The sequence below is a fragment of the Brassica rapa genome, chromosome A07 (genome assembly GCF_000309985.2).
Source record: "Brassica rapa cultivar Chiifu-401-42 chromosome A07, CAAS_Brap_v3.01, whole genome shotgun sequence".
NCBI classification, from domain to species: domain Eukaryota; kingdom Viridiplantae; phylum Streptophyta; class Magnoliopsida; order Brassicales; family Brassicaceae; genus Brassica; species Brassica rapa.
Window position 1 is genome coordinate 14,099,131 of NC_024801.2, and position 26,252 is coordinate 14,125,382.

Genomic DNA, 26,252 nt, shown 5'->3' on the forward strand with positions numbered 1-26,252 from the left:
GTTTATGTCTACTTGTATGATGAACCAAATTGCTGAGAGCATCATGCACTATATATCTTCTGTAGGTTGACCATTCATAAGCTTCTACTGAATTATAACGAGTAGTATTATAGAAACCTAATTTATGAGGATCAACAATCTTCAAAAATGTCACCAGAAATCGACACAAGAACATATACCATCTTTAAAGCAATGGACATATTTGTATCTTTTATCGAAGATCTCTTTACCTGTGTAAACCGATACTAGTTTAGTCATTGACAATCGTCGCTTATCCTAAAGTTCTTTATGACTGAAGAGGTGTACCATCTGATGTGTTGAGAAGACCAAAAAAATGTTGCTAGTTTTTCGTTGTATCCCCGTAACATGTGCTCTCTCTCTTGCTCCTCCACATATGACAGAGCAAAATCCATGATTGGCTGATGACTCGATTTCTTCAACATTTTGCTAATCCCATACATGTTATTTGTTATTTGATCTGTATGCAAACTACTTTGATGAAACATTATTGTTTGATAAAAAAAACTTTCAAAGCTAGATATATAAAAAAAAAATCATACCAACTTGTAAACTATACCTCATTAGCTGTGTCATTGTAAACTACTATTTCTTAACATTTACACCAAAAAAATGAAGTTATTTTCAAGGCAATGGAAAAAGCTATCAACAAGAGTGTGACCATTGCCGAGCTCATTAAGGTATGCGTTCTTTTATCCGTTCCTAATAACAAAATGGAGCAGCTTTATTTTATCTGACCATTTATTTTGTTACTGTAATCCTTGATGCAGAGAAGGATTCCTGGAATCCATCAGCACACATCTATTGGATCCATTGACATAACTGATATCTGGGAGAGTAAAGAGGAAGGCCTTCTTCCGTAAGTCGATTGATAATGTGTATGCTCTTAGTTTTGTTGTCCAGGCATGTTAGTTACTACTTCTTTGTTCCTTTTTTTCTTGTGAAGGATTGAGACAACAAGGCATGTGTTAGTGATCACTATAACGCTTTCGAAGAAGGAGCTGAACACATCCGCAGTTGGGTGAGTTCTTAGTGCTTGTTTGTTTTGATATTTTAGGTACAGTTACATTGTCTTAAGCACTAGTATGTCTCTGGTGCTAATATCTTGTTAAATTATGTTGCAGTTACCAGTGTCCGATCCCAATCGAGTTGGGGAAGCCATTTGTTGAGATTGATTACGAAGGAAGAGGTAATTACAGTGACTTATAATGAACATTTTCATCCTCCCTAAGATCCTGTCTTTTATATGTTTATCTATTTGTTGTAGATGGATCACCTTGAGGCAGAGAAAGAAGAGGCAGAGGAAGAGGAGACAGAGGTAGCAGCATTGCTTTATCAATCTTATTTCTAAAATCTTAGAGAACGGTTCCATTTTTGTTGATCTGACTGTGGCTTTATGTTTTCTCAGTTGTATCAGGGGAAAGATATGTTAACGTTGAGTATGATGATGAAAGTATGGAGCCTGAGTAGGTACCTGGGAGAGGAGGACGTGGTGGTTGTGGGAGAGGAGGACGCAGTGGTCGTGGAAGAGGAGGGTTCATTCAGCTAAACGCTAGTGTTACTTCAAACGATCCCGTATGATCTCTAACAGCTTAATTACTTGGCACTTAGCTTGCGCATAAGCATTGCTCGTCTCAAGAACCTAAACAGAAGAACCATCGATGTCATAATCCTAACCTAATCTTCTTTCCGTCTCTGTGAAGAGCAACGTACGTGAGTTGGGCAAAATGACACAGGACGTCGAGATGAAAGATAACCAACACCCCTTCTCAATCGATCATCTCCTCCACGATGCAGCGTGCGTGAATCTCAATCGTTAGGAGCTTCATTGTTCTTCTTTTTCTGATTGATCAGAAGAAGTACCCCGAGGTTAATCATGCATGCTGCCTGCCTCATCATGAGTTATATTTATGAATTATGATAATGGGTTTAGTTTCATGAGTTTGCTTTTTGGTTATCTCTTAGGCTAAAGCTTGTTCTTCGTCAAGACGGCAAGCATTGCTCGTCTCAAGAACCTAAACAGAAGAACCATCGATGTGATTGTTGGAGTTAGCTTGAAGTAACTTGAGATTGAAGCTACCTAATCCTAGTGTGTTATGGAAATCTAAAGGATTAGGAAATATTGTTTTATGTTAAACCTATTGTGTTTAGGAAACTTTGGTTCCTATATAAGAAGATGTCAAGATGTGACATAGCTTATGAGCTTTGAGTGATTTTGATATTGTGATTGTGAACTTGATTGATTGAATAAGAGAAGGACTTCTTATTGATATCGATTGTGTGATTCTACATTTGGTATCAGAGCCATACAAAGCAACTTGAAGATCAAATTCAACAAACATGGGAGACGACAAAGACGAGATCGCTATGCACAAAGATACAAAACCTACCTCCATCAAGTTTCCTATGCTAACATCCTCAAACTACACAGTCTGGTCTATGCGAATGAAAATTGCGCTCAAAGTCAGTGAAGTATGGGAAACAATCGATCCAGGATCCAAAGATGAGAAGAAGAACAATATGGCTATTGCGTTTTTGTTTCAGTCCATACCGGAGGCTTTAGTTTTACAAGTTGGAGACATAGAAACATCAAAAGCGGTTTGGGATGCGATAAAGGCAAGGCACATTGGAGCCGAAAGAGTCAAGGAAGCTAGGTTACAAACCCTAATGGCGGAATTTGACAGACTCCAGATGAAAGATGGAGATACAATTGATACTTTTGTCGGTAAACTTTCGGAGATTTCTTCAAAGTCTGCATCGCTGGGCGAGATGATTGAAGAACCTAAGCTGGTAAAGAAATTCCTTAAAAGCTTGCCAAGGAAGAAATATATTCATATGGTTGCCTCTCTTGAGCAAGTCTTGGACCTTAATACAACCAGTTTCGAAGACATAGTTGGACGATTGAAAGCGTATGAAGAAAGAATAGCTGAAGACGAAGAAGAAGATTCTCGTGACGATCAAGGGAAACTTATGTATGCTGATACGAATCAAGAGAATTATGGGGGGCGAGGCCGTGGACGAGGTGGTCGCTCAAATTGGCGAGGACGAGGACGTGGCCGCTCCGGATCTTCATTCCAGAGTCAAAGAGAAGCATATAGACAACGACTAAGCGGAGATATTTCGCACATCACATGCTTCAAGTGTGATAAGCTAGGTCATTATGCTTCCGACTGTCCAGATAAAGCACTTAAGCTACAAGAGACAGTCGAGAAGAAGGACGAAGAGACTCAGGAAGCTGATGAATTGATGGTTCACGAGATAGGACGGTCTCAACGAGTAAGGTCCAAACCCTCTTATCTCGATGACTACATTCTATTGGCTGAGATTGAAAGTGAACGACTATTGATGGTAATAAACGAGGAACCATGGGACTATACTGAGGCCAAGAAGCTAAAAGTTTGGGTAGATGCTTGCAAAGACGAAATCTTCTCTATAGAAAAGAATAACACATGGGATCTCGTTGAACTACCATCTGGTAAAAAGCCTATTGGTCTTAAATGGGTGTTTAAAATAAAACGCAATGCCGATGGAAGTATCAGTAAGTTTAAAGCACGGTTAGTAGCAAAGGGATACGTCCAAAGGCATGGAATTGATTATGATGAAGTCTTTGCACCGGTGGCTCGAGTTGAAACGATTCGTTTGATCATTGCACTAGCCGCTTCTAATGGGTGGGAGATCCACCATCTTGATGTTAAAACAGCATTCCTCCATGGAGAGCTGAAAGAAGAAGTTTATGTGGTACAGCCTAATGGTTTCGTTGTTAAAGGTCAAGAGGATAAGGTTTATAAGCTCAAGAAGGCTCTCTACGGCTTGCGCCAGGCTCCAAGGGCGTGGAACTTGAAACTGAATCAAATCCTGCGTGGCTTAAACTTCCACCGATGCTCAAAAGAACCCTCATTATACCGCAAGGAGGAACATGGCAAACTTCTGATCGTGGCTGTGTATGTTGATGATCTACTTGTTACTGGTTCATCACTTCAACGAATACAAGAATTCAAGAAAGAGATGGCAAATAAGTTTGAGATGAGTGATCTTGGCAAGTTAACCTACTACTTGGGAATAGAAGTTCATCAAGGAGATGATGGCATTGTTCTGAAACAGGATAGGTATGCACGCAAGATCCTTGAGGAAACCGGAATGGGAGCTTGCAATGCAACACATGTTCCAATGGAGATGAACGCTAAGTTCACTAAGTCACCAGATGAGAGAAGTGCCGACCCAAAAGAGTACCGGCGAAGCATTGGTTGCCTTAGATATCTACTTCATACACGTCCTGACTTATCATTCAGTGTCGGAGTGCTAAGTAGATATATGCAAGATCCGAAGGAGTCTCACGGTGCGGCATTGAAGATGATACTGCAGTACTTGCGCGGGTCATGCTCTCTTGGCTTAAGGTTCTTACGCGAAAGGAACTTGAAACTTTTACTATTCCTTGAGTTATGAGCTAACTGGCGATCTTGCTGAAATCCGCGGGTTAGTTGTAGTTAACAGACGGGTTGTTTTTAGTTTTTTCTTTTTTGTACTTGGTTCTTCCCATCTTAGTACTAATCAGTAGTTTAACTGTTAATTCTCTGGTTTCATTTGTTTATACATGCAGGAATCTTCTTGCCTTGCATCACTCTGCAACACTACGCCATGATGAGTTGGGTCAGGTATGTGTGTGTTTAAACCTCTACGTTCATTGCTATGAAACTTTTGTTCGCTGATTGAAATTTTTTTGTGTTGAATACATGAAACACTTCTAAACCTGTTGCTTCGTAACTACCTGCATTACATTCAAACCAGCAGGTAGCTCTTTCTTGTTTATGCTTTCATACACTTTTATATCCATTTCCCTAATCATTTTCCACTTGCAGTCATATCACTAACTAGTCTCCAACCTAGTTGATGTGTTCCATTATACTCTCTTGCTCATCCTTTGGTCATTATCTTCCATCTGTTGTGTGTACCTTTTCTTTGCTACATAAAAATCATCTTCTATTTGATATCCCTTCCTGACGTCGCCAAAAAGCTGAGGCTCAGCTCGGCAAACCCTGTGGCTGATGCTGAAAGCATAGTGCCAAAGGCCATACGCGACGGAGCAATGGACGCGACCATCGATCACAAAAACGGGTGCATGGTCTCCAATGAAACAGGGGACATCTACTCCACGAATGAGCCACAGACAGAGCTTAACTCGAGAATCGCGTTCTGCCTCAACATGCATAACAAGGCGGTCAGAGCTTTGAGGTGTCCTCCCAACACCCGCAAGGAGAAAGAGAGCGATGAGAAGAGGAGGAAGAGTTGGCTAAGCATATGGCTGAGGAAGACGATGATGACTTTTAGAGAAGGATAATATCTCAGTTTGAGTTTGTTTACTCTCACTCTGTTTCTTGTTTTTGCACACAACTTTACTGTCTACAGTGCCTTTAGTTCTAAGTGTTTTATTGAGGATATGTTTCCTCCTCTCCGGATAATCATTGTTCCTTTTTATTACTTTGGTTATAACTTTAGGAAAAGAAATTTATATTATCTTGTTGAATACTATAAGAGAGATTAGGTGGGTCAGTAATGCAACATTGGCATGTTAATATGTAACTTTAAGTCCACATTTATCTCTTAACTACTAGACGGTAAAGACCCTTGAATATGATATCAGAAGAATGAAGACAAGACATGTGTAAGGCCATTAAAATAATTGATACATAAGTCCGTTCCTGCCAAACTAGGTTTCATTTTCTTAATAAAACAATCTCATGTTATGCTTTAAGTTTACAGGTCTTTGTCGTGTGAGTCATTAAGTTTTCAATAATGAAGAAAATCAGTAATGAATTTCCTGGGCTCTTTGATGGCTACAACTGCCAACTATCTAAGCCTCATCATCAATGTCACTGGCTCTCAAGGTTTATTGAACTCTAAATCAAATCTAAACAAGGTCCTCGAGTCCTTAACCTTCTTGTATCCATATGTTTATTTATCACTGTTTTATTTATTTATTTTTTGGTAAGAAATTGGGAGAAAACTCCCAGAATTTATTAAAAAGAAAACATACTTCAGTTTACAATAACTTGTCGTGGCCGGAAAGGTCCAACAACATCCTCTTGTAATAAAACAGCAACCTCAATTGGAACCTCATCAAATCTATGAAACCCAAATGGAAGAGAAAAGGCAAGGTTAGCCAAACCATCAGCTAAGCGGTTTGCTTCCCTATACACATGAACAATATGGACCTCCCAGTCCTTGTTTAAAAAGCCATGGCACATTCGTACCAGGAATGATAGAGGATGAGTATCTCCAATCCCTATCGTAAGGAACTCTACCACCTCTTTAGAGTCAACCTCAAACTCCAGCCTACCAATCCCTTTCTCCCAAGCAGCCACCAGACCGTAATACACTCCCCACAGTTCTGCCAACGGGGCTCCACACCTCCCTATGTTTACAGCAAAGCCACCACACCACTCTCCTTCTCCATTCCACAGTACCCCTCCCGCAGCTGCAGGCCCTGGGTTTCCATGCGACGACCCGTCTGTATTCATCTTCATCCACCCCACCCGAGGTGGCATCCATCCCACCATTATCTCAATTCTCTGCTCAACACTCCTTTGACTCTTATTAGTCTCATTAGCTAGAATCACTTCCTTGGCCAAGTTCTTCAAAAAACCAATTCTGTCTCTCCAAAGTCGTTTCTCACCAAAAACATCTCTACATCTCCACTTCCACCCCCACCACACAGTGAGAGCAAAAGTCGAGGACCACGGGGTCTCGCTTCCTGTTCCATTATCACTGAGATTTTTATAAAGCCATTCAAGTAAAGGCATTGAGAAGAAAGTATGTCTCCGCGCAGCTGGGACAAAACGATCCCATATTCCTCTTATCGCTGGGCAATCTCTAATAACATGGAGAATTGTCTCTATTCCACCTTTACAAACTTGACACACATCCGTTCCACTAAGATGCCGTCTATACCGTTCAGCATTCGTCATGATTGCATGATTACCAACTAACCAGAGAAATATTTTCACTCTCTCAGGCACCACCACATGCCACATACTCCTAAAGAGACTCTCCATATTTTGTCTTGGGGTATCGTCCCGCGTGATCAGCTCATAACCAGACTTTACTGTAAATTGTCCATTCTTAGTTTGACTCCAGGCTAGTCGGTCCTTAGTTTCAGTAACAGTATCTACTACCACTGCCGCAAGCTCTTGTCGTGTTTCTTCCGCTACAAAGGGCGCTATCCTAGGTAGATCCCAACCGCCACCTACTACCCACATGTCTCTAGCAATAACTTCCTCATAGCCTTCTGGTAGCCCTCCAATCGCAGCTATCATAAGTGGTTGGTTTGAGAGCCATCTGTCCGTCCAAAACTTGATCTCTCTCCCATTTCCAATAACCCAGCTGTGTCCTTTAGCTACCACTTCCCTTATCCCCAGAGCCAAACTTCTCCAAGTAGACGAGCCATTACTTCTCACTCCCGTCCAAGACAAGTCGTGAATATTGCTCACCTTGTATTTACTGCGTAACACTCGAGCCCATAAACTCTCAGTATCATACAACAGCCGCCATCCCACTTTAGCTATCAAAGCCTTATTCATATCTCTCGATTTCCTAATCCCAAGACCTCCCTCGGTTTTCGGCTTGCAGACCTTCTCCCATGAGACCAAGTGTTGACTGCTACCCCATACAAAACTCCTTGATAAACTATCTAGTTTTTCAAGAGTACTGACTGGTAGGATTATGGTGCTCATCGAGTGCACCGGCATTGAAGATAGGACCGCCTTTGTCATAGTTACCCTCCCTGCAAGGCTTAGTGTCTGCTTCTTCCACCCAGATAATCTGGAAGCAACTTTCTCAAGAACCTCCCCAAACGTATCCTTATTTATTCTCTTCTGCAATATCGGCATTCCCAAGTATTTTCCCAAATCCCTTGTCGATGCTATACCACTTTCCCGGCTTATTCTTTCCCCCCGTTCTCTAGTCACATTGCTAGAGAAAAAAATTTTAGACTTTGGGAGACTTACTTTCTGCCCTGAAGCTTTGCAAAACTTCTCCAACACCTCTCGTATCACACGTATTTGCGTTACTGATGCTTCGGCGAAAAGAATCAGGTCATCAGCAAAGCAGATATGTGATAACTGTGGACCCCCTCTCGATAAATTTATGGGCTTCCATCTCTTTTCCTCCACCGCTTCATCTATCAAATGGCAAAGCCTCTCCATGCATAATACAAACAAGTATGGTGACAAGGGGTCTCCTTGTCTGAGCCCTCTCGATGGCTTGAACGGTTCTGTTTTCTCTCCATTCCACAAGATACACATCGAAGGACCAGCTACACATTCCATAATCCTTCCAACCCAAACTTCTGACAAACCTGCAGCTCTTAGCGTGTCCTCCAAGAAATCCCATCGCAGCCTATCATAGGCTTTCTCCAAGTCTAACTTTAAGAGCATCCATCCCTTCCGACCCTTCTTTCTTCTCATCGAGTGAACCGCTTCCTGAACAACCACAATGTTATCAGCACTTAACCTGCCAGGAATGAAACTAGCTTGAGCAGGCCCAATTAGTTTCCTCATAATTCCCTTCAATCTCCCTACCATGGCTTTGGTGATTGTTTTGAAAAGCACATTACACAGACTTATTGGCCGAAACTGAGTAATGCTCTCCGGCTTGGTCACTTTCGGTATTAAGACCACGAGAGCGTCATTAGTATTCTCTGGTAGCTTCCCAGTCTCAAAAAATTGAGTAGCAAATCTAACCACAGCATCCCCTACTGTTTCCCAACATCTCTGATAGAAAACCGGTTGGAACCCGTCAGGTCCTGGCGCTTTAAAGCTTCCCATACCTCTTACTGCCTTCTCTACTTCCTCTGCCGAAAAAGTTTTGTTCAGAGAATCATAATCATGATTCGTAAGACTCACAAATCTCTTCACCAATAAGCCTTGAGTATCTGTATCCACATCCTCCAATGAATATAATTTTTTAAAGTAGTTCACCGCTAGCTCTTCCAGTTCCTGAGCCTCTGATACCCATTGATTCTCGTTGTTTCTTAGCATCTCAACTTTGTTTCTCCTTCTCCGTATGATTGTCGACATATGAAAGAATTTAGTGTTCCTGTCTCCATGAACAACCCACTTCTCACGCGATTTTTGGAACCAAATAACCTCTTCTTGTTCAAGGACTATCTCAAACTCCTTGAGGAGCTCCCCCTCTTTCACCAGCAACTCGTCAGAAGCGTTTTGTTCAATCCTCTCCTGTATCTCTTTTATTTCCGAAGCTAAGCCCTCCTTTTTTTTTTGAACATTACCAAACACTTCTTTATTCCACTTCCGAAGAGTCACTCCTAGTCTTGTTAAAGCTTCTCTAGTATCAATTTCACGGTCCCATGAAGCTGTTAACAGATCTTGGAACTAGCTATGTTGAAGCCATGCCGCCTCAAAACGAAAAGGACGACGACACGCATTTCCTTTCACCTCCGGCGTAAGTTGTAGGTACAAAGGGGCATGGTCGGAGGCCAAAAAGGGAAGGTGTGATACTCTTGCCTCCTGCCACTTAAGTCTAGCTTGGGCACAACATAACACTCTGTCCAACCTCTTTGCGACAAAAGTGCTCTCCGTTTTCCCTCTCTTCCATGTGAACTGATTGCCACCAAATCCCATATCAATTAGAGACATATTATTAATCCAGTCGCCAAACGTTAAGGAATCCTCCGATAATCTTCCGTTTCCTCCACTTCTCTCGTCCAATCTCACAATAGTGTTGAAGTCTCCACCCACAAACACCGGACCAACAGCATTCCTTATCTCCTCTCCCAACATATCCCATAAGCCACTCCGACGGCTCGGCGTAGGCGCAGCGTACACAACGATCAGATTTATCCCCTCTGCCCCAGTTCCTATTCTGGCATGGATAAATTGATCCGAGGACTTAACCACTTCAAGGTGTCCTAAACTCATCCCTCCATAACAGCCACATACCTCCACTCTGGCCACAAGCATCTACTCTGAACGAATTTTCAAAACCCAATTTCTGACAAATTCGACTCGCAGCTTCACCACCTGCATGAGTTTCGAAAACAGCAAGGATATCTGTTCTGAACTTCTTCACCAAATAACGGATCGATCGGCGGAATTGAGGTTTATTTGCCCCCCGGCAATTCCATAGAATGCACTTCATCAGATCTTTATAATCAATGAGTAAAATTACCGGGGCAAATCGTTATGCCTCCACTCTCTTCGAGGATTCTCCATCCTGCCCCATTCGTGCTTCTGAATCATCAAGAGACAGATTCGCCGTTATTGCAGGTTGTTCCTGTACCTCCCTATCTTCACCGCCATGCTCAGTGCATTTCTCGTTAATTCCGATTTCCCCAACACCAGCGAAGACACCACCTGGCCGGCCAACACACTCGTTTTCAACCCGCAACCTCTTTCCACTCATCGACAGTCCAGTTTCGCCCCTCGTTGGGCCGAATACCAGACCTCGTGTAGGCCCAACATTTCTTGATTTAAACTTTAATGGATTTGGGCCTCGTAAATTCCCGGCCTTCTTCTCTTTTTGCCCAACTTTGATTGACATGTGCTTCTCATTCCCTTCCTTCGCTGCAAACGACACATCCTTCCCAAACATTCTACTTGAACCTATTGAGCTTAGGTTTATGGTATTCTCATTCTCTTTATTCGCGCCATCTCTTCCAACCTCCTCTTCTAGTTTCTCTGTCTCCCCCTCTTCACCTAATCCTCCAAATCTGTTTGACACCTTTATTATCTCCACCGCACTCCCATTGCGTGCTTCCTTTACTCTACTCCCCGTCATTATTTTAGCTCCCCTCATATCTCTTCCCTCATTATTACGCATAGAGCCTCCTCCTCCATTCTGTTGCTCTTGTCTTCTCCTCGCTGGTCTCACTTGGGTAAATTCCGTTACCATCCCCGTATCTCCCGTAATCTCATGCGGTTTTGTTATTGGGATAGACGCAGTCGCTGGAGCTCTCTCAACACTCTTTCGTGGACATGCATGTGCTAAATGTCCATACATACCACATGTCGAGCAGATTGTTGATATCCCTTCATACGAAACCCAATACCTCTCGCCATTAATCACCACTGTCCCTTTTAACGGCTTGTTGAGATTTACCTCCACGCAGATTCTCGCAAATCGAGCTCTCTCAAACTTCAGAGTTGTCAGGTCAACCTTTATCGGTCGCCCTAATCCCTTGGCTATACCCATCAGTATGGTCTTATGATAAAGGTTAACTGGGATATGCGATAATCGAACCCACACCGGCGTTGTGACTATCTCATCTCTCAACGGATCGAAATCTGGATTCCATGCTTGTACCATAAGGCAGCTACCAAAAGCTCTCCATGGCCCCCCCGACAGTGCATTCATGTACTCCTCCTCCGACTCGAAACGCACCATGAAAAAATTCCTTGGTAGGTCCATGACAAACATCGATCCATTAGGTTTCCACAACTCCTTCAGTTTGCGAGTCAGATTCAGCAGTGAGACATTCCTTCCCAAAACCCTAACGATCATGCATCTCTTCCATAAGCTATTCATAGCCGTCAGTACCTCTTCCCCTATCGTTATCACTGGCTCTCCATCCTCTCCATTCGGGAACTCTAATCTCAGTCTCGACTCCACAAACTCTTCATCCACAACTTCTTCTGGAACAGGCATCCCCCCCTCGTTACACCCTATAACCTTCCTTACCCAAGAGCCTGGCGCATCAGGAGGATCTCCCGGTGGCCTTCCCTTTTCTCCAATGTCCTCCATGGCAGCATCTTCTCCTTCCACACCCAAAACCCTAAAATCACTGTTTTATTTATTACCGTGATCTTCCCCAACTTAGAAAGGAAATCAAGTTTTGAGAGATGAATAACCCAAATAATTATTAATTAATAATGATTTAAAGAAATAAAATTCGATTTGGCCTGTTGCTAATAATGTCGGAGAAGAGAGCATGTGATGGATGAACCTGCACAGACCAACCTGCACATGATAGTATTGTGCACATTACAAACAAGAAAATTATCTTATATGTATTTAAGGAAAAATTAAATATCCACCGCATTGTACAGCAAAATATATATCTGATAGAAATGAACAAAAACTAATATTAGTGAAACTTACATCCAGAGTTTATTTGAGCTTAGTGGGGGAATATATACACTAATCCCATCTACATATTACAACAAACAAAATTTAAAGATATCTTTTTGGACTTATATAGTGTTTACTTACAAAAAATATACACATGTAAAAGATTTGCCAAAAAGAAAAGAATAATAAAGAAAATAAAGATACACACAGGCTAGATAAAGATAAGATCACATGTAAGGTTTTGTTGCTACTACACAGTCTACACAAACACACACACACTTCCCACCTTTATTTAAACAAGTCTCTCTCCTTCACTCGATCATCATCATCTCTTTCTTCTTCTACTAGTTTTAAGCAATGGCAAAGTCTCTAGCTGGATTGGTGCTTTTGGCCGCTCTTGTTATAGCGGTTGATGCGTTTAGGCCTTCTGGTTTAACCAATGGCCACGCCACATTCTATGGAGGGAGTGACGCTTCTGGAACAATGGGTAACATAAATCATTTTAATTGCATATAAATATATTTACATACTACTCCATTGGACTCAAAAGTATGTTCCTTTTGTCTATATCCAGGCGGAGCTTGTGGGTACGGAGATCTCTACTCTGCGGGGTACGGGACAATGACGGCGGCGCTAAGCACGGCTCTGTTTAACAACGGAGCTTCTTGCGGCGAATGCTATAGGATAACGTGCGACTACGCGGCGGACTCACGGTGGTGCAAGAAAGGAGCTTCGGTGGTTATCACAGCAACCAACTTCTGCCCACCGAACTTCGCTCTCCCCAACAACGACGGTGGCTGGTGCAACCCGCCGCTCAAACATTTCGACATGGCACAGCCCGCTTGGGAGAAGATCGGAATCTACAGAGGCGGAATCGTCCCCGTCGTGTTCCAAAGGTTAGAACTTTTCATTAAAGGTTTAAAACTTTCAGAAAACTTCTAAACGGAAAGTCTCTGTTTTGAAAAACAGAGTAAGTTGTTACAAGAGAGGAGGAGTGAGATTCAGAATCAACGGCAGGGATTACTTCGAGCTAGTGAACATTTCGAACGTAGGAGGAGCTGGTTCGATTCAGTCTGTATCCATTAAAGGATCAAAGACTGGTTGGTTAGCTATGTCTCGTAACTGGGGAGCTAATTGGCAATCAAACGCTTATCTCGATGGTCAATCTCTTTCTTTCTCCATTACCACTACCGATGGTGCTACGAGAGTCTTCCTCAATGTTGTTCCTTCTTCTTGGTCTTTCGGACAGACTTATTCTTCAAGAGTTCAGTTTTAAGTTTGTCTGTCTGAAAAAGTTATTGGCTGTGGTCGCGCTCTGTATCTCTGTTTCTTTTCTCCCGGAGTGACCCGCCCGCTTTGTTTTTTCTTCTGCTTTTCTTTCTGGTTTGATGGGTCTGTTAATGGAGAAGATCCGATTCTATCTGAGGAAATGATTATATATATTTGTTGTGTGTATTTATTTGAATGCTTCAAACCCGGAAAGATTATGTAGCAAAGTGAGTTTACCAAGTACAATTTAACAATACTGTGAGATTAAATCTGTTTTTTTTGTAACCATCTTGGTTTGTGGTTTGGTTCGGTTCAATTATAATGATGTTTGACCTACACTGCTTCAGAACACAAGAAAAGAACAATAATCAAATATATCTTCTTTGTCACTTCATAATCAAATATTTTGCTTGGACAGTTTTACTAGAATCATGAAGAAAACATTGAAATATTTTCCTACACTGATAATTATTTATGATAAGTAATTCATAAACACTACAAAAGTATTGATATTTTTGATGAACCAAAATAATTGAAGAATCAAGAACTTGGTACGGTGATTTGCGCTAACACTAGTCTTCTTGATCTGTTAATAGTGTGGAAGCAGAAGTAGAGATGTTCTTCAAGCTCTTGCAGTTGCTCTGAGAATCTTTCTTCATGTCCATTGAACTCCATCAATGCTTCCTTTAACACCTCAATTTTCCTACTTGCGCACATCGCAGCCAGTGGCGTGCCTAGGGTAAGTGGGGCTCAAGGCAAATTTTAAAACAATAGTCTTTTAACATAAACATTTTATTTATAAGAAGCCTAATTCTAAAAGAAAAAACTAAACTAACTCTGGGTAGAGTCGAACCTTACCTTTCATGTGCACATAGATATTTCAAGATATAATCATAAACCTTCAACATTCAGCGTATTCATTATTATCAACCCTTTTAAACCAAAAAAAAAAAACATTTAATCATAAACCTTCTTTGACATTACCATATCTAGGTTACAAGTAGTGGAGGTATACTAAAACACGGTATATTCTTAGATTCATAACTACTAACGTCTATCCGATGTCGTCCAGCGGTTAGGATATCTGGCTTTCACCCAGGAGACCCGGGTTCGATTCCCGGCATCGGAGCTTTTTAATATTTGATGGTAACTTATTTGGGCTTCGAGAGACTATCTAATTCCATTTTATCTCTTTCTTTTTTTTGCCCCTCATAAATTAGATAGATAGACCATGTTTTGACCAAAAAAGGAAAGAAAAGAGATAAAGATCATGCGATGTCTTTTTGTTGATAATACAAACTTTCTCAAAGTAGCACTAAGTACGAGTGCATTCTACTCTGAACCACTTGAAGTTGTGGTGTGATGTGATCTCCACTTGACATTAGTTTAAGTATAAGCCTAGAAGCATGCTTTGGACTACGAGGATTCCACATGCATGTAAGCAAAGAAAATAACTTCAACTCTTCTAACTGTAACAGGTTTACACTTTCTCACAGCCGTCATTGCAACCAGTTCCACATAATTTCACTTGCCCTGCAGATTCCAAACTAGACTTGATCTCAACCATCAATTACCCATCAATAGGAGTCTCTGGATTCAAGGGAAATGAGAACAAGAGAGTGCATAGGACAGTGACTAACGTTAACATTCAAGTCACGCCAGAGAAACTCCAGTTTACAAAAAGATGGTGAGAAGTTGACATACCAGGTGATAGTCTCTTCTGCTGCTTCACTTAAGCAAGATGTATTTGGAGCTCTTACATACTTGGTCTAATGCCAAGTACAAGGTCAGAAGGCCAATTGTAATTAGTAGCGAGAGTAGTCGCAGCACGAACTGAGTAATGGTATAAAGTTAAGTATAAATATGGAATAATAAAGCTTAACCTAGAACAAAATATTGTTCAGTATGTTACATAATAATGTAATCTTTCTGCATTATACATCATATAAATTCCATTTACCACCCTTGTTAATATCCATGCAAAATAGACTCCTTGAAGTCAGGCAATCTTGTTTTCACACAAAGGGCATGCATGCATGAGTGTGAACTTCATTCCCATAAAACAGACAGGGCTAAGAATCTACCTAACACTTGTGAAATTATATATTTTTGTGGTAGGGACTACTACGAGATATTCATCGAACATTTACCTGGAAACATTAGGAAACACTAAGAACCAAACTGGAAGCATTTTTATCATGTGTCTTGAAGTTCAGGAAATGACTAGATGCCTCAGAGCCACCTTCATCTTATTTGTGTTTCTTCTTGTAATCCAAAATTGTGAATCTGAAACAAGTAAGTCAGGAGACTATATCATATACATGGGAGCAGCATCCGCAGATGAATCAACAGGCAATGACCACCATATTGACCTTATGAGCACAATGTTAAAGCGGTAATTACCAAATCCAAAACTGTTATGATATTCTAGTTATGATACAGGTTACCAAGTGATCTATATACACTTTCTTACTTGCATCAGGAGCGGGAAAACTCCCATGCACAGATACAAACATGGATTCTCTGGATTCGCAACCCATTTATCAGAAGATGAAGCACGTCTCATGGCCGAGCAACCAGGAGTAGTATCTGTCTTTCCTGATCAGATGTTACCTCTCCACACAACTCGTTCATGGGACTTCTTGGTTCAAGAAAGTTATCAAAAAGAGAGTACTTACTTCACTGAAATGAACTCTCAGCCAGAGTTAGACGTGGCAGTAGGAGACACCATTATCGGCTTCATTGATTCAGGTGAGAACATATTGAAGCATAGAGATATAATATTGATGCATTTAACTAATATTCTGATCCTAAAAACAGGAATCTGGCCTGAGTCAGAGAGTTTCAACGACATGCACATGCAACCAGTACCAGATAGATGGAAAGGCACTTGCATGAGAGGGAAGAAGACAGAACCTGATGCTTTCCGTTGCAATAGGTTAGTGAAGATGACATATATGTTTGAATCCACCACCTTGTACTTTAACGTTAAAAGTTTCCTAAATAGGAAACTAATTGGAGCAAGGTACTACAATTCCTCGTTCCTCCTAGACCCGGACTATGAAACACCACGAGACTTCTTGGGACATGGGACACACGTGGCATCAATAGCAGCAGGGAGAACAATCTCTGATGCATCCTACTATGGCCTGGCAGGAGGTATCATGAGAGGAGGATCACCAACTTCAAGAATAGCTATGTACAGAGCCTGCTCACTCCTTGGCTGCCGTGGCTCCAGCATACTAGCAGCATTTGATGATGCCATTGCGGATGGAGTTGATATTATATCGATATCTATGGGATTATTTATAGACAATTTGCTTGAAGATCCGCTTTCCATCGGTTCATTTCATGCTGTGGAAAGAGGGATCACGGTTGTTTGCTCTGCAGGTAATCTTGGCCCTTCGGGTCAGTCCGTGGTTAATGCTGCTCCATGGATGATCACTGTTGGTGCAAGTACTATTGACCGTGGCTTTGAGTCTAACATTCTTCTGGGAGGACTAGATAACATCAGATTGATCAAGGTAAGCCTTAGTGTTGAGCATATTATCCGAAACCCGCAAACCGAACCGAAAAACAAAACCAAAACCGGACCAAAATTTACAAAAACCTGAACGGTTCCTATCTCTCTAACCTAAAAAGTAGGAACCGAACCTAGAACCGAACGGAAACCAAATATCCAAAATATAATAAAATATTAAATTATTTTTAATTAAAAATAACTATTTATAAAAAATATAAATTATAAATCGAAAATTATCCAAAAATCCGAATTATCCTAATATTTTTTTCGGTTATCCCAGGTTTTTTTTTTGTCACAAACTACTTCCATTCATTCATTGGCGACTGGTTTTCCCGCTACCACCCGCAAACGCAGCTTTCGCGGTTGGTAGCGGTTTGCAACAATCACTCAAATCGTTCTAAACCGCTCTGAATCTCATAAATTCAAAAGCTGGCTCCAACTAGCGTTTGCGGTTGCGGGAGGGTAAAATTTTTTTCTTTTAAAAAAAATATATATACAAAAGTAAAAATATTTAATAAAAAATTTAAAATTGAAATTATGAAAATATTAAAATATATCTATTATATTTTAATTAATATTATAAAATTTTATAATAAAAACAATTTCAATAAATTTTCAAAAATTAAAATTATAACTTTCTAAATATAAATTTTATATTTATTATAATTTTTTGATTTTTGATATTTTTATAATTATATTTAATGTAAATATTGTTAATTTATTATTTGACTGTTACGCATTTGGTAGTTAACCAGTCATAAGTCACCCGCAAACGCACCAATTTTTAACCGCAGTACTAGTCGTACAAATCTCTTAAAACCGCTAGAAACCGTAACCGCCCGCATCCACAAACTACTGCAACCGCAACCTGCGTTTGAACCAGTCAGATCTAATAGTTTGGTGGTGGCATTAAAACAGCCTCACCCACCTCTCTTACAATCAAGGACAGCGCCTGTTTTGCATACATATCAGCTTCTGCGTTCCTCAACCGAGGAATCCAAACAAAAACAACACTATCAAAATCTAAAGCCAAACGAAGGATATCCTCCACAATCCCATAAATCTCGAAGTTTAACTCCAATATTCGGGGGGTTTTAGTTTTTTTTTTTCTGTTTTAAACTCAAACAAAATCCGAACATTTTTAATTCGGTTATATTTCGGATTTTGACCCAGACCGAACCTGGAATTACCCATAACTAATCCTAAACAACTGAACCCGGATAACCCAAAATCCGAATAACCCAAATAACCGGATCCGTAAACCCCAATGCCCAGCGCTAGTAAGCCAAACACTGACAAATCTCCATACATTAACAATCCTAAGCTTCATTGATATTGCAGGGGGCTGGAATAAATATAGCCAACATTGATAGAACTCAGTCTTACCCTATTATACATGCAAGATCAGCCAAGAAGATTGGTGCTAATGAGAAAGCTGCTAGGTAAACAGTTGCTTCTTGACATTAATTACAGTGCTACTTTTCTTCATACTAATACAAGAAGACAAGATAACTGCAAATGCTGCAGGAACTGTGCGGGTAACACGATGAACAGAACCATAGTTGAGGGTAAGATAGTAGTGTGTGACAATGATTATGGTAACCAGGCGATTCAATGGAAAAGCGAAGAGGTTAAAAGACTTGGTGGTACTGGTGTGATAGTTATTGACGACAAGTCAATGGATCTCTCTTATATAGACCCCTCCTTTCTAGTAACAATAGTAAAACCAGTGGATGGACTAGAAATCATGTCCTACATAAACTCAACAAGGTAAACAATAAGATGTCTCATTTTACAAGAGATTGCATTCAAACAGAACACTAATAGAATCCAATTTGTAGAGAACCAATTGCAATGATCATGCCAACAAGATCAAGAACAGGACATGAATTAGCACCATCCATACCATCCTTCTCATCAAGAGGTCCTTACTTGCTTACCAGAAGCATCCTCAAGGTAATAAACTTAAAAGCTCTCAGTTTCACTCAGTTTTTTTTTTTCATTTTTGGTAATCATGTTAAATTCATACCAATTTATAGTTCATAGTGGGCTAATTAACTCCATGAGAAACCTGTTACAGCCTGATATTGCAGCTCCAGGGGTCAACATACTAGCATCATGGCTAATAGGTGACTTAAATGCCGCACCACAAGGCAAAGAACCGCCACTTGTCAACATCGAATCAGGGACTTCAATGTCATGTCCCCATGTCTCAGGGATAGCCGCTCGTCTCAAATCTGAAAACCCTTCATGGAGTCCTGCAGCAATAAGATCCGCTATCATGACAACAGGTAAGAACACGGTTAGGGATTACAGAATCAATCATAACCACTAGTCTTAACATTGTCTGTATCTGCAGCCGTGCAAATAACCAACACAGGATCACATATAACTACAGAAACAGGAGACAAAGCCACACCTTATGACTTTGGTGCTGGTCAGGTTACCATATTTGGACCTTCGTCACCTGGACTGGTTTACGAAACCAATCAAATAGACTACCTGAACTTCCTCTGCTATGTCGGCTTCACTTATGATCAGATCAAAAGGATATCAACCCGTATACCACAAGGCTTTGCTTGTCCTGTACAAAGCAGCAAGGGAGACATATCTGACATCAACTACCCATCAATCTCAGTTTCGAACTTCAATGGAGAAGAAAGCAGAAGGGTAAGCAGGACAGTGACTAACGTAGCATCACGCCTCATTGGAGAGGAAGATACTGTCTACAACGTGAGCATCAATGCACCAAAAGGGTTACGAGTCAGAGTGATACCAAGAAGTCTACACTTCAAGAATATAGGAGATACGCTAAGATACCAAGTGATCTTTTCATCTTCTACATCCACACTTAAAGAAGATGCGTTTGGTTCAATCACATGGTCTAATGGAATGTACAGAGTTAGAAGTCCGTTCGTTGTAACAAGCAAAGCTGATATATAATATGTTTTTCATAAAACCATATAATAAAAGAGAAATAAGGTTTGTTACACACTCAATTATTCAAACCAAAAGAAAAAAGAGACAACATAACACAACTTCAAGTCACTCAAAGGCCCATGCATTCTCCTTGCGAACCTCAGCTTCTTCCGCATCTGTGTAGTCTTTCTTGATGTGGAAGATTTCGCGAATCTGAAGCACAGTCTTGCCTCTCATCATAGTCTTGCACGTTAGGTCAAGAAGTCCAGGGATGATCAGAAAGTTTGCAGCCTACAAAACATATCATCAAAACCCTAACAGAATCATGAATGATTAGAAACCCTAATTGGCTAAGAAAACGTGACTCACAAGCATGAGATCAAAGAGGAGAGGCTGGTCGACTTTGACGAATTCTTCGTCCCAAGTCTTGAGCTCGATGTCTTTGTTAGCACCGTAGATGTCTTTGTCTCCGGCGTTGGCTTCGGCGGCTGCGGCTGCTTCGACGTGTTTCTTGCAGTAGTCGATAACCTTGCTGAGGGTTGCACTGTTGACGTTTGCAAGAGGGATTCCGCCATCGGTGCAGTCGTCCTCGATCATGTTCTTGATCGTCTGACACTCGAGCGCAACGGCTTCATCGACCTCGAAAGATTCGCCTTCGGAGCTCTCGAAGATGATCTTCTTCGACATAGTTGGCAGAATATTCTAAAAGGCAGAGAGGGAGATGAGATGACGAATGAATACAAAAGGTGGTGGATCGGTGCTTTATTTATAGGACCTGATTGTTAAAACTAGAGAATCGAAATTATATATTAACATTGGTTTTTTGTTAGAGAAAAAGACAAGGATAGCACCAAAACAATTTTTTGTTCCCAAAGTAGCACTCAAAGCTCAAAGTCACAAAAATAGGTTTCATTAAAGAGGTAAATATACATTTATATCCCTTGGGTTAATTAATCCAAACCTTAGGGTTTAGAGTTAAGGGGTGGGGTTTTGGAATTAGGATTTAAAATTTTATAAAAAATAAATACTAAAATAAAAAATAAAAATTTTAAAAACAGTTTTAAAAAGTATTTTTAAATTATAAAAAGAAAATTTGAAAAAAAAATAAAAAAAATTTCAAAAAAAAATTTCAAAAAAAAAGTTATAAAAATTTCGAATCTGAAAACATATAATCTGAAACTATGAAAAAATTTCTTTTTCTCATTTTTTTTATTTTTATTTTATTTATTTTTGTTTGTTTATTTAATTTTAAACCAAGGGTATTAGGGATATTTTATTCTTTAATAAATGTCATTTTTGTGACTTTCTCCTTCTAGTGCTATTTTTGAGACATAAACTTCAAAAGGTGCTATTATTGACAATTGTCATTTTTGTTATCCAGGAAATGAATAAAAAAATGTAAATATATACTTCCAAAATTTAATATGAAATTTCCATCTTCGGATGATGATACGGATGAAAAAGCTTTCAAAATTGTAAAGTAATTTTGGAAAATAAGGAAAGGTAAATTCAAAGATTTTTTTTTGGGTGAACTTAGGAACTATTACTAGGCTGTAAATTTAAATACACTTAATATAGACATGGCTTACAATATACTAAAAGAATAAATATATCTTGAAATAAAAATGTCTTTTTTCAAATTAAAAAATATGATTTCTTGCCTTGTTTATGTCCAATGCAATTTATAGACATATATCGTTTAGGCTGTCAAGCTGACATGTCTTGGGATAGGGCTGGACATAAATATCTGCACCCAAAAAACCCACCCGGAACCGATCCACAAATAAGGGTATCCGACCCGATCGGATTTTGCCTAAATATCCGAAAAGATTTTTTTTTCAAAACCCAAATAAACGAAATCAAATCCGATCCGCACCGAAAATCGAATGAGATCCAAACATATAATTATATTTATATTAATATTAATACCTAAAATTAAAATTAAATATAATAGTTATTTTGGGTATCTATAGATAAATAGGGATGTTTCAGATACATATATCCAAATAACATTGTATCTATGGTTGTTGTAAAAAAACATTGTATCTATGGTTACTTTCGGACAAGAAAATAACCAATTTGAACTATATATTGAGTATTTTTGGTTTATGTTATTTTAGATAAGTTTGAGTAGTTTATATATAAAATGTCGGAGTTGAATCGAGTAATTTGGTTATTTTGGTTAAAACCCAACCCCACCCGGTTTCGGGCTAACCCATTTTTTATAATACCCGAATGGGACTATTTTTCAAAATCCAAAAAATCTGGTATCCGAATGGGTAGTATCCATATCTGAATGGATATTCGAACGACCATGCCTATATTAGGATGTGACTAGACGATCTAACTAGAAAACCAGATTCTACATTTTCTAGGTAGTCTAGGGTATCAGCAGGACCGTCTTAAGCAATTTAATTGTTTTCAGTGAAGTACTTAATATGAGCTCTTTTGAAAACATTTTCTTAACTTTTATTTCTTGCATTTTCTTAAGTTGGACCTTTTTTTTTTTTTGAAACATTCTTAAGTTGGACCAATAGAATTTTTTAATCTGGAAAAACTATAAAATAGTGAAACCATACAGCTTTTTTATAGGGTTTTGTCTTGTTGTGTGTTAGTTAGTTTTAGTTGATTATATGGACCTTTTATTATAACTTTACCAAGTATTTAATCTTTCAACAATTTAAAATACAGACCTCAGGCATGGCTGAATTTCTCGACAGTGTTGGAAGAGATTCAAGAAATATTTCAGGATAAGCTATACTTGTCGATCAGAAACAGAATAGGACTGCAGATCATTTAGCTAGATCCGCTCGATCTTTCATAGGTTTCTTTCTTACGTTGGTTATTCATTCCGATCTGATTAACCAGACCACTTTAAAATTGAATAATAAAATAGTTTTTTTTTTGTTGTAAAAAAGTTGAAATGAACCTTTATAATTAATAAAATAACTAAAAATTTTATGCGCCCGTGTATCCAGGGCAACCACCTCTATAGCCATGGTCAAGGGCCGGGACTGCATATCGGCAATATGACTCTTGCATTATTCGGTAACGATGGTCATGATACTTACTGCCCAATCAAGATTATGCATCGGTGCTATGGAAACTGCTAACTTAATAATGAAAGCCAAGACGATCATGCCCTCGGAGCTCCTCTCATCAAAAAATAATTAGTTAAGCAAAATATACCCTAGTAGATCGTGTGACGTGTATATTGAAGATTTGTGATACAAGACAGTCTATGATATTTTTAGACATGTCGTAATGCTCGCATATTTTTGGTGGATGTTGAGTATACATGGATTCCGAGTACTTGTGGTAGATGTGGACACTTAGGATATAAAGAAAAAAGATGTCTACTCCCAGCTGTCCAAAAGAATGTGGAAACACTTTCAGTGGATGAGGTGCTAAATGAAGATCGTGGGGTTGAGCCGAATAAGGAACAGTCATGATAAGAGGTGATACAAGTTGAAGATTCAGAAGCGGATTTGGTTTTAGCTTCTACTGATCATATTTTAGAGCCCACTAATGGGACAGAGATTGAGCAATTGCAATCAGAAAAGGGTGTTGAGCTTAAGGTTCTTTCAACGCCAGTAAAGCTATCCGTCCACTCTAAGGTAACAATAGCTAATGGCTCCAACTCTCAATCCACTACACCACCATTTGCAGGTACCCCTCCTGCTCCAGATGAATTAACTATTATGGAAGAAATTCCATCTCATATTATTGTTTCCGAGACCAATTTGGAATCAGGAGACAATTCATTGGCTTTTATGTACACACCTACACATGGCAGCCCTTTTCACAATGACATTGGGCAATTCAGTGTTCATGATGTTGGAGATGGGATGATGAGTGATGCTATGGCAAATCTCAACATATCAAGAGGTGGGAGGCCAATAAAACCAGTTCAGAAATATCAAGATATGGATTGAACTATGGTACGAGGGAAAAGTAAACGAGGTCGAGGTCATCGAGGCCGTGGATACCACACTCCCTAGTGTTTGGTCTTTTCTTATCTTGTTTTATTAAGCTTATATCCCACAAGTTTCTCTTTTCTAAGTTATTGCTTAGCTCCATGTGGGAAATGTGTCTCATCATGCTTTTTAAAACTTTATGGTTTCAAAACCATACATTGTATGTTTTATGTTTTTAATTTGAATACCCTTTCTCAAAAAAAAAAAAGAATATTCAACTTAGCCAGAAGACATGGGCCATGGCTACATACACATACACATCCAGTAACCAAGAAAATAGCTCACTAGACTTTCTCTGCTATTCGGGTTCACCTCTGGTCAGACCAGAAAGATCTCAAACCGCCTGCTTTGCTTGTCCTGAGCAAAGCAACAATGGAGACATATCTAACATCAACTACCCCCATCAATCAAAATCTGAAACTTCAATACAAAAGAAAGCATAAGGGTTTTGTTCCAAAAAGAGGCAGAACGGTGACTAGTGTAGCATCACGCCTCACTGGAGATGACACTGTCTACAACGTGAGCATCAATGCACCAAAAGGGTTACGAGTCAGAGTGATACCAAGAAGTCTACACTTCAAGAATATAGGAGATACGCTAAGATACCAAGTGATCTTTTCATCTTCTACATCCACACTTAAAGAAGATGCGTTTGGTTCAATCACATGGTCTAATGGAATGTACAGAGTTAGAAGTCCGTTCGTTGTAACAAGCAAAGCTGATATATAATATGTTTTTCATAAACCATATAATAAAAGAGAAATAAGGTTTGTTACACACTCAATTATTCAAACCAAAAGAAAAAAGAGACAACATAACACAACTTCAAGTCACTCAAAGGCCCATGCATTCTCCTTGCGAACCTCAGCTTCTTCCGCATCTGTGTAGTCTTTCTTGATGTGGAAGATTTCGCGAATCTGAAGCACAGTCTTGCCTCTCATCATATCGGCCACAGTCTTGGTCGTTAGGTCAAGAAGTCCAGGGATGTTCAGAAAGTTTGCAGCCTACAAAACATATCATCAAAACCCTAACAGAATCATGCATGATTAGAAACCGTAATTGGCTAATAAAGCGTGACTCACAAGCATGAGATCAAAGAGGAGAGGCTGGTCGACTTTGACGAAATCTTCGTCCCAAGTCTTGAGCTCGATGTCTTCGTTAGCACCGTAGATGTCTTTGTCTCCGGCGTTGGCTCCGGCGGCTGCGGCTGCTTCGACGTGTTTCTTGCAGTAGTCGATAACCTTGCTGAGGGTTGCACTGTTGACGTTTGCAAGAGGGATTCCGCCATCGGTGCAGTCGTCCTCGATCATGTTCTTGATCGTCTGACACTCGAGCGCAACGGCTTCATCGACCTCGAAAGATTCGCCTTCGGAGCTCTCGAGGATGATCTTCTTCGACATAGTTGGCAGAATATTATAAAAGGCAGAGAGGGAGATGAGATGATGAATGAATACAAAAGGTGTGGTGGATTGGTGCTTTATTTATAGGACCTGATTGTTAAAACTAGAGAATCTAAATTATATATTAACGTTGGTTTGTTGTTATCCAGGAAATGAAGAAAAAAAAATGTAAATATATACTTCCAAAATTTAATATGAAATTTCCATCTTCGGATGATGCTACGGGTGAAAAAGCTTTCAAAATTGTAAAGTAATTTTGGAAAATAAGGAAAGGTCAATTCAAAGATTTTTTTTTGGGTGAAATTAGGAACTATTACTAGGCTGTAAATTTAAATACACTTAATATAGACCTGGCTTACAATGTACTAAAAGAATAAATATATATCTTGAAATAAAAATATCTTTTTCAAATTAAAAAATATGATTTCTTGCCTTGTTTATAATGCAATTTATAGACATATATCGTTAAGGTTGTCAAGCTGACATGTCTTAGGATAGGGCTGGACATAAATATCTGCACCCAAAAAACTGATATGGAACTGATTCGAAAATCAGGATATCCGACCCGATCGGATCTTGCCTAAATATCCAAAATGATTCTTTTTTCAAAACCCAAAAAAACTGAGAAGGAATCCAATCCGCAATGAAAATCGAATGAGTATCCAAAATATCCAAATATGTAAATATATAATATATATATATATATATATATATTATTTATAATTATGTTTATATTAATACCTAAAATTAAAATTATAAATCAAATATTTTAGTTATTTTGGGTATATATAGATAGAAATTAATGTTTTGGATAAAAAATACCCATAAAACATTCTATCTATAGTTGTTGTCAAAAAAAAAAACTTTGTATATATGGTTACTTTTAGATAAAAAATAACCAATTCGAACAATATATATATTGAGTATTTTTGGGTTTTTAGTTATTTTAGATAAGTTTGAGTAGTTTAGATATAAAATACCGGAGTTGAATTGAGTAGTTTGGTTACTTTAGTAAAACCCGAACCCACCCGGATCAGGGAGGACCCGACTCGAACCCAATCTGAT

At 39.4% G+C, this 26,252-nt stretch overlaps 4 protein-coding genes, 1 long non-coding RNA gene, 1 other non-coding gene and 1 pseudogene across 9 annotated transcripts; 4 read left to right on the forward strand and 3 right to left on the reverse strand.

Annotated features, from left to right (window-relative positions):
- Positions 1-148: 148 nt before the first annotated feature.
- On the forward strand, positions 149-1,429 carry LOC108869099 (ribonuclease P protein subunit p25-like protein). 2 transcript variants are annotated; one of them, XM_033276076.1, is made up of 5 exons: positions 149-698; positions 789-877; positions 965-1,039; positions 1,143-1,207; positions 1,286-1,343. In XM_033276076.1, the coding sequence occupies exons 1-5, from the start codon at positions 651-653 to the stop codon at positions 1,297-1,299; spliced, it is 291 nt and encodes a 96-aa protein (XP_033131967.1). In that variant the 5' UTR covers positions 149-650; the 3' UTR covers positions 1,300-1,343. The 2 variants fall into 2 exon arrangements, with proteins under 2 accessions (XP_033131967.1, XP_033131966.1); XM_033276075.1 differs by having other exon boundaries at positions 1,143-1,429.
- Positions 1,430-5,526: 4,097 nt separating this feature from the next.
- Positions 5,527-12,096, reverse strand: LOC103829870 (annotated as a pseudogene).
- A 246-nt stretch (positions 12,097-12,342) lies between these two features.
- Positions 12,343-13,566, forward strand: EXPA11 (expansin-A11). Its single transcript, XM_009105102.3, has 3 exons — positions 12,343-12,586; positions 12,674-12,995; positions 13,069-13,566. Exons 1-3 carry the CDS (start codon positions 12,457-12,459, stop codon positions 13,373-13,375), a joined length of 759 nt encoding a protein of 252 aa, XP_009103350.1. The 5' UTR covers positions 12,343-12,456; the 3' UTR covers positions 13,376-13,566.
- On the reverse strand, positions 13,369-15,163 carry LOC117126873. The gene is made up of 2 exons (XR_004449606.1): positions 15,073-15,163; positions 13,369-14,958 (listed from the first exon to the last, which is right to left on the reverse strand). It is a non-coding gene; the product is annotated as an uncharacterized LOC117126873 (long non-coding RNA).
- Positions 14,426-14,497, forward strand: TRNAE-UUC. Its single transcript has one exon. It is a non-coding gene; the product is annotated as a tRNA-Glu (tRNA).
- On the forward strand, positions 15,146-19,885 carry LOC103829445 (subtilisin-like protease SBT5.1). The gene is made up of 9 exons (XM_009105105.3): positions 15,146-15,763; positions 15,851-16,119; positions 16,189-16,306; positions 16,376-16,892; positions 18,233-18,333; positions 18,419-18,661; positions 18,733-18,847; positions 18,972-19,182; positions 19,251-19,885. Exons 1-9 carry the CDS (start codon positions 15,405-15,407, stop codon positions 19,832-19,834), a joined length of 2,517 nt encoding a protein of 838 aa, XP_009103353.2. The 5' UTR covers positions 15,146-15,404; the 3' UTR covers positions 19,835-19,885.
- Positions 19,832-26,186, reverse strand: LOC103829444 (SKP1-like protein 3). 3 transcript variants are annotated; one of them, XM_033276074.1, is made up of 3 exons: positions 24,870-26,186; positions 24,722-24,791; positions 19,832-20,040 (listed from the first exon to the last, which is right to left on the reverse strand). In XM_033276074.1, the coding sequence occupies exons 1-3, from the start codon at positions 25,185-25,187 to the stop codon at positions 19,937-19,939; spliced, it is 492 nt and encodes a 163-aa protein (XP_033131965.1). In that variant the 5' UTR covers positions 25,188-26,186; the 3' UTR covers positions 19,832-19,936. The 3 variants fall into 3 exon arrangements, with proteins under 3 accessions (XP_033131965.1, XP_009103351.2, XP_033131964.1); XM_009105103.3 differs by lacking the exons at positions 24,722-24,791; positions 24,870-26,186 and adding an exon at positions 20,180-20,902 and having other exon boundaries at positions 19,832-20,101; XM_033276073.1 differs by lacking the exon at positions 19,832-20,040 and having other exon boundaries at positions 22,292-24,791.
- Between the last annotated feature and the right edge of the window lie 66 nt (positions 26,187-26,252).

Bases quoted from the DNA above. Each gene is read 5' to 3' on its own strand.
- LOC108869099 (XM_033276075.1), top strand. From the start codon at position 651: ATGGAAAAAGCTATCAACAAGAGTGTGACCATTGCCGAGCTCATTAAG. The intron at 878-964 runs GTAAGTCGATTG...TTTCTTGTGAAG, and splicing joins AAAGAGGAAGGCCTTCTTCC to GATTGAGACAACAAGGCATG. The intron at 1,040-1,142 runs GTGAGTTCTTAG...ATTATGTTGCAG, and splicing joins CTGAACACATCCGCAGTTGG to TTACCAGTGTCCGATCCCAA.
- EXPA11 (XM_009105102.3), top strand. From the start codon at position 12,457: ATGGCAAAGTCTCTAGCTGGATTGGTGCTTTTGGCCGCTCTTGTTATA. The intron at 12,587-12,673 runs GTAACATAAATC...GTCTATATCCAG, and splicing joins TGACGCTTCTGGAACAATGG to GCGGAGCTTGTGGGTACGGA. The intron at 12,996-13,068 runs GTTAGAACTTTT...TTTGAAAAACAG, and splicing joins GTCCCCGTCGTGTTCCAAAG to AGTAAGTTGTTACAAGAGAG.
- LOC103829445 (XM_009105105.3), top strand. From the start codon at position 15,405: ATGAGTGTGAACTTCATTCCCATAAAACAGACAGGGCTAAGAATCTAC. The intron at 16,893-18,232 runs GTAAGCCTTAGT...TTGATATTGCAG, and splicing joins ATAACATCAGATTGATCAAG to GGGGCTGGAATAAATATAGC. The intron at 18,662-18,732 runs GTAAACAATAAG...TCCAATTTGTAG, and splicing joins TCCTACATAAACTCAACAAG to AGAACCAATTGCAATGATCA.
- LOC103829444 (XM_033276074.1), bottom strand. From the start codon at position 25,187: ATGTCGAAGAAGATCATCCTCGAGAGCTCCGAAGGCGAATCTTTCGAG. The intron at 24,792-24,869 runs GTGAGTCACGCT...TATGTTTTGTAG, and splicing joins TCCTCTTTGATCTCATGCTT to GCTGCAAACTTTCTGAACAT. The intron at 20,041-24,721 runs GCAAGACTGTGC...CTATGATGAGAG, and splicing joins TGTGGCCGATATGATGAGAG to GCAAGACTGTGCTTCAGATT.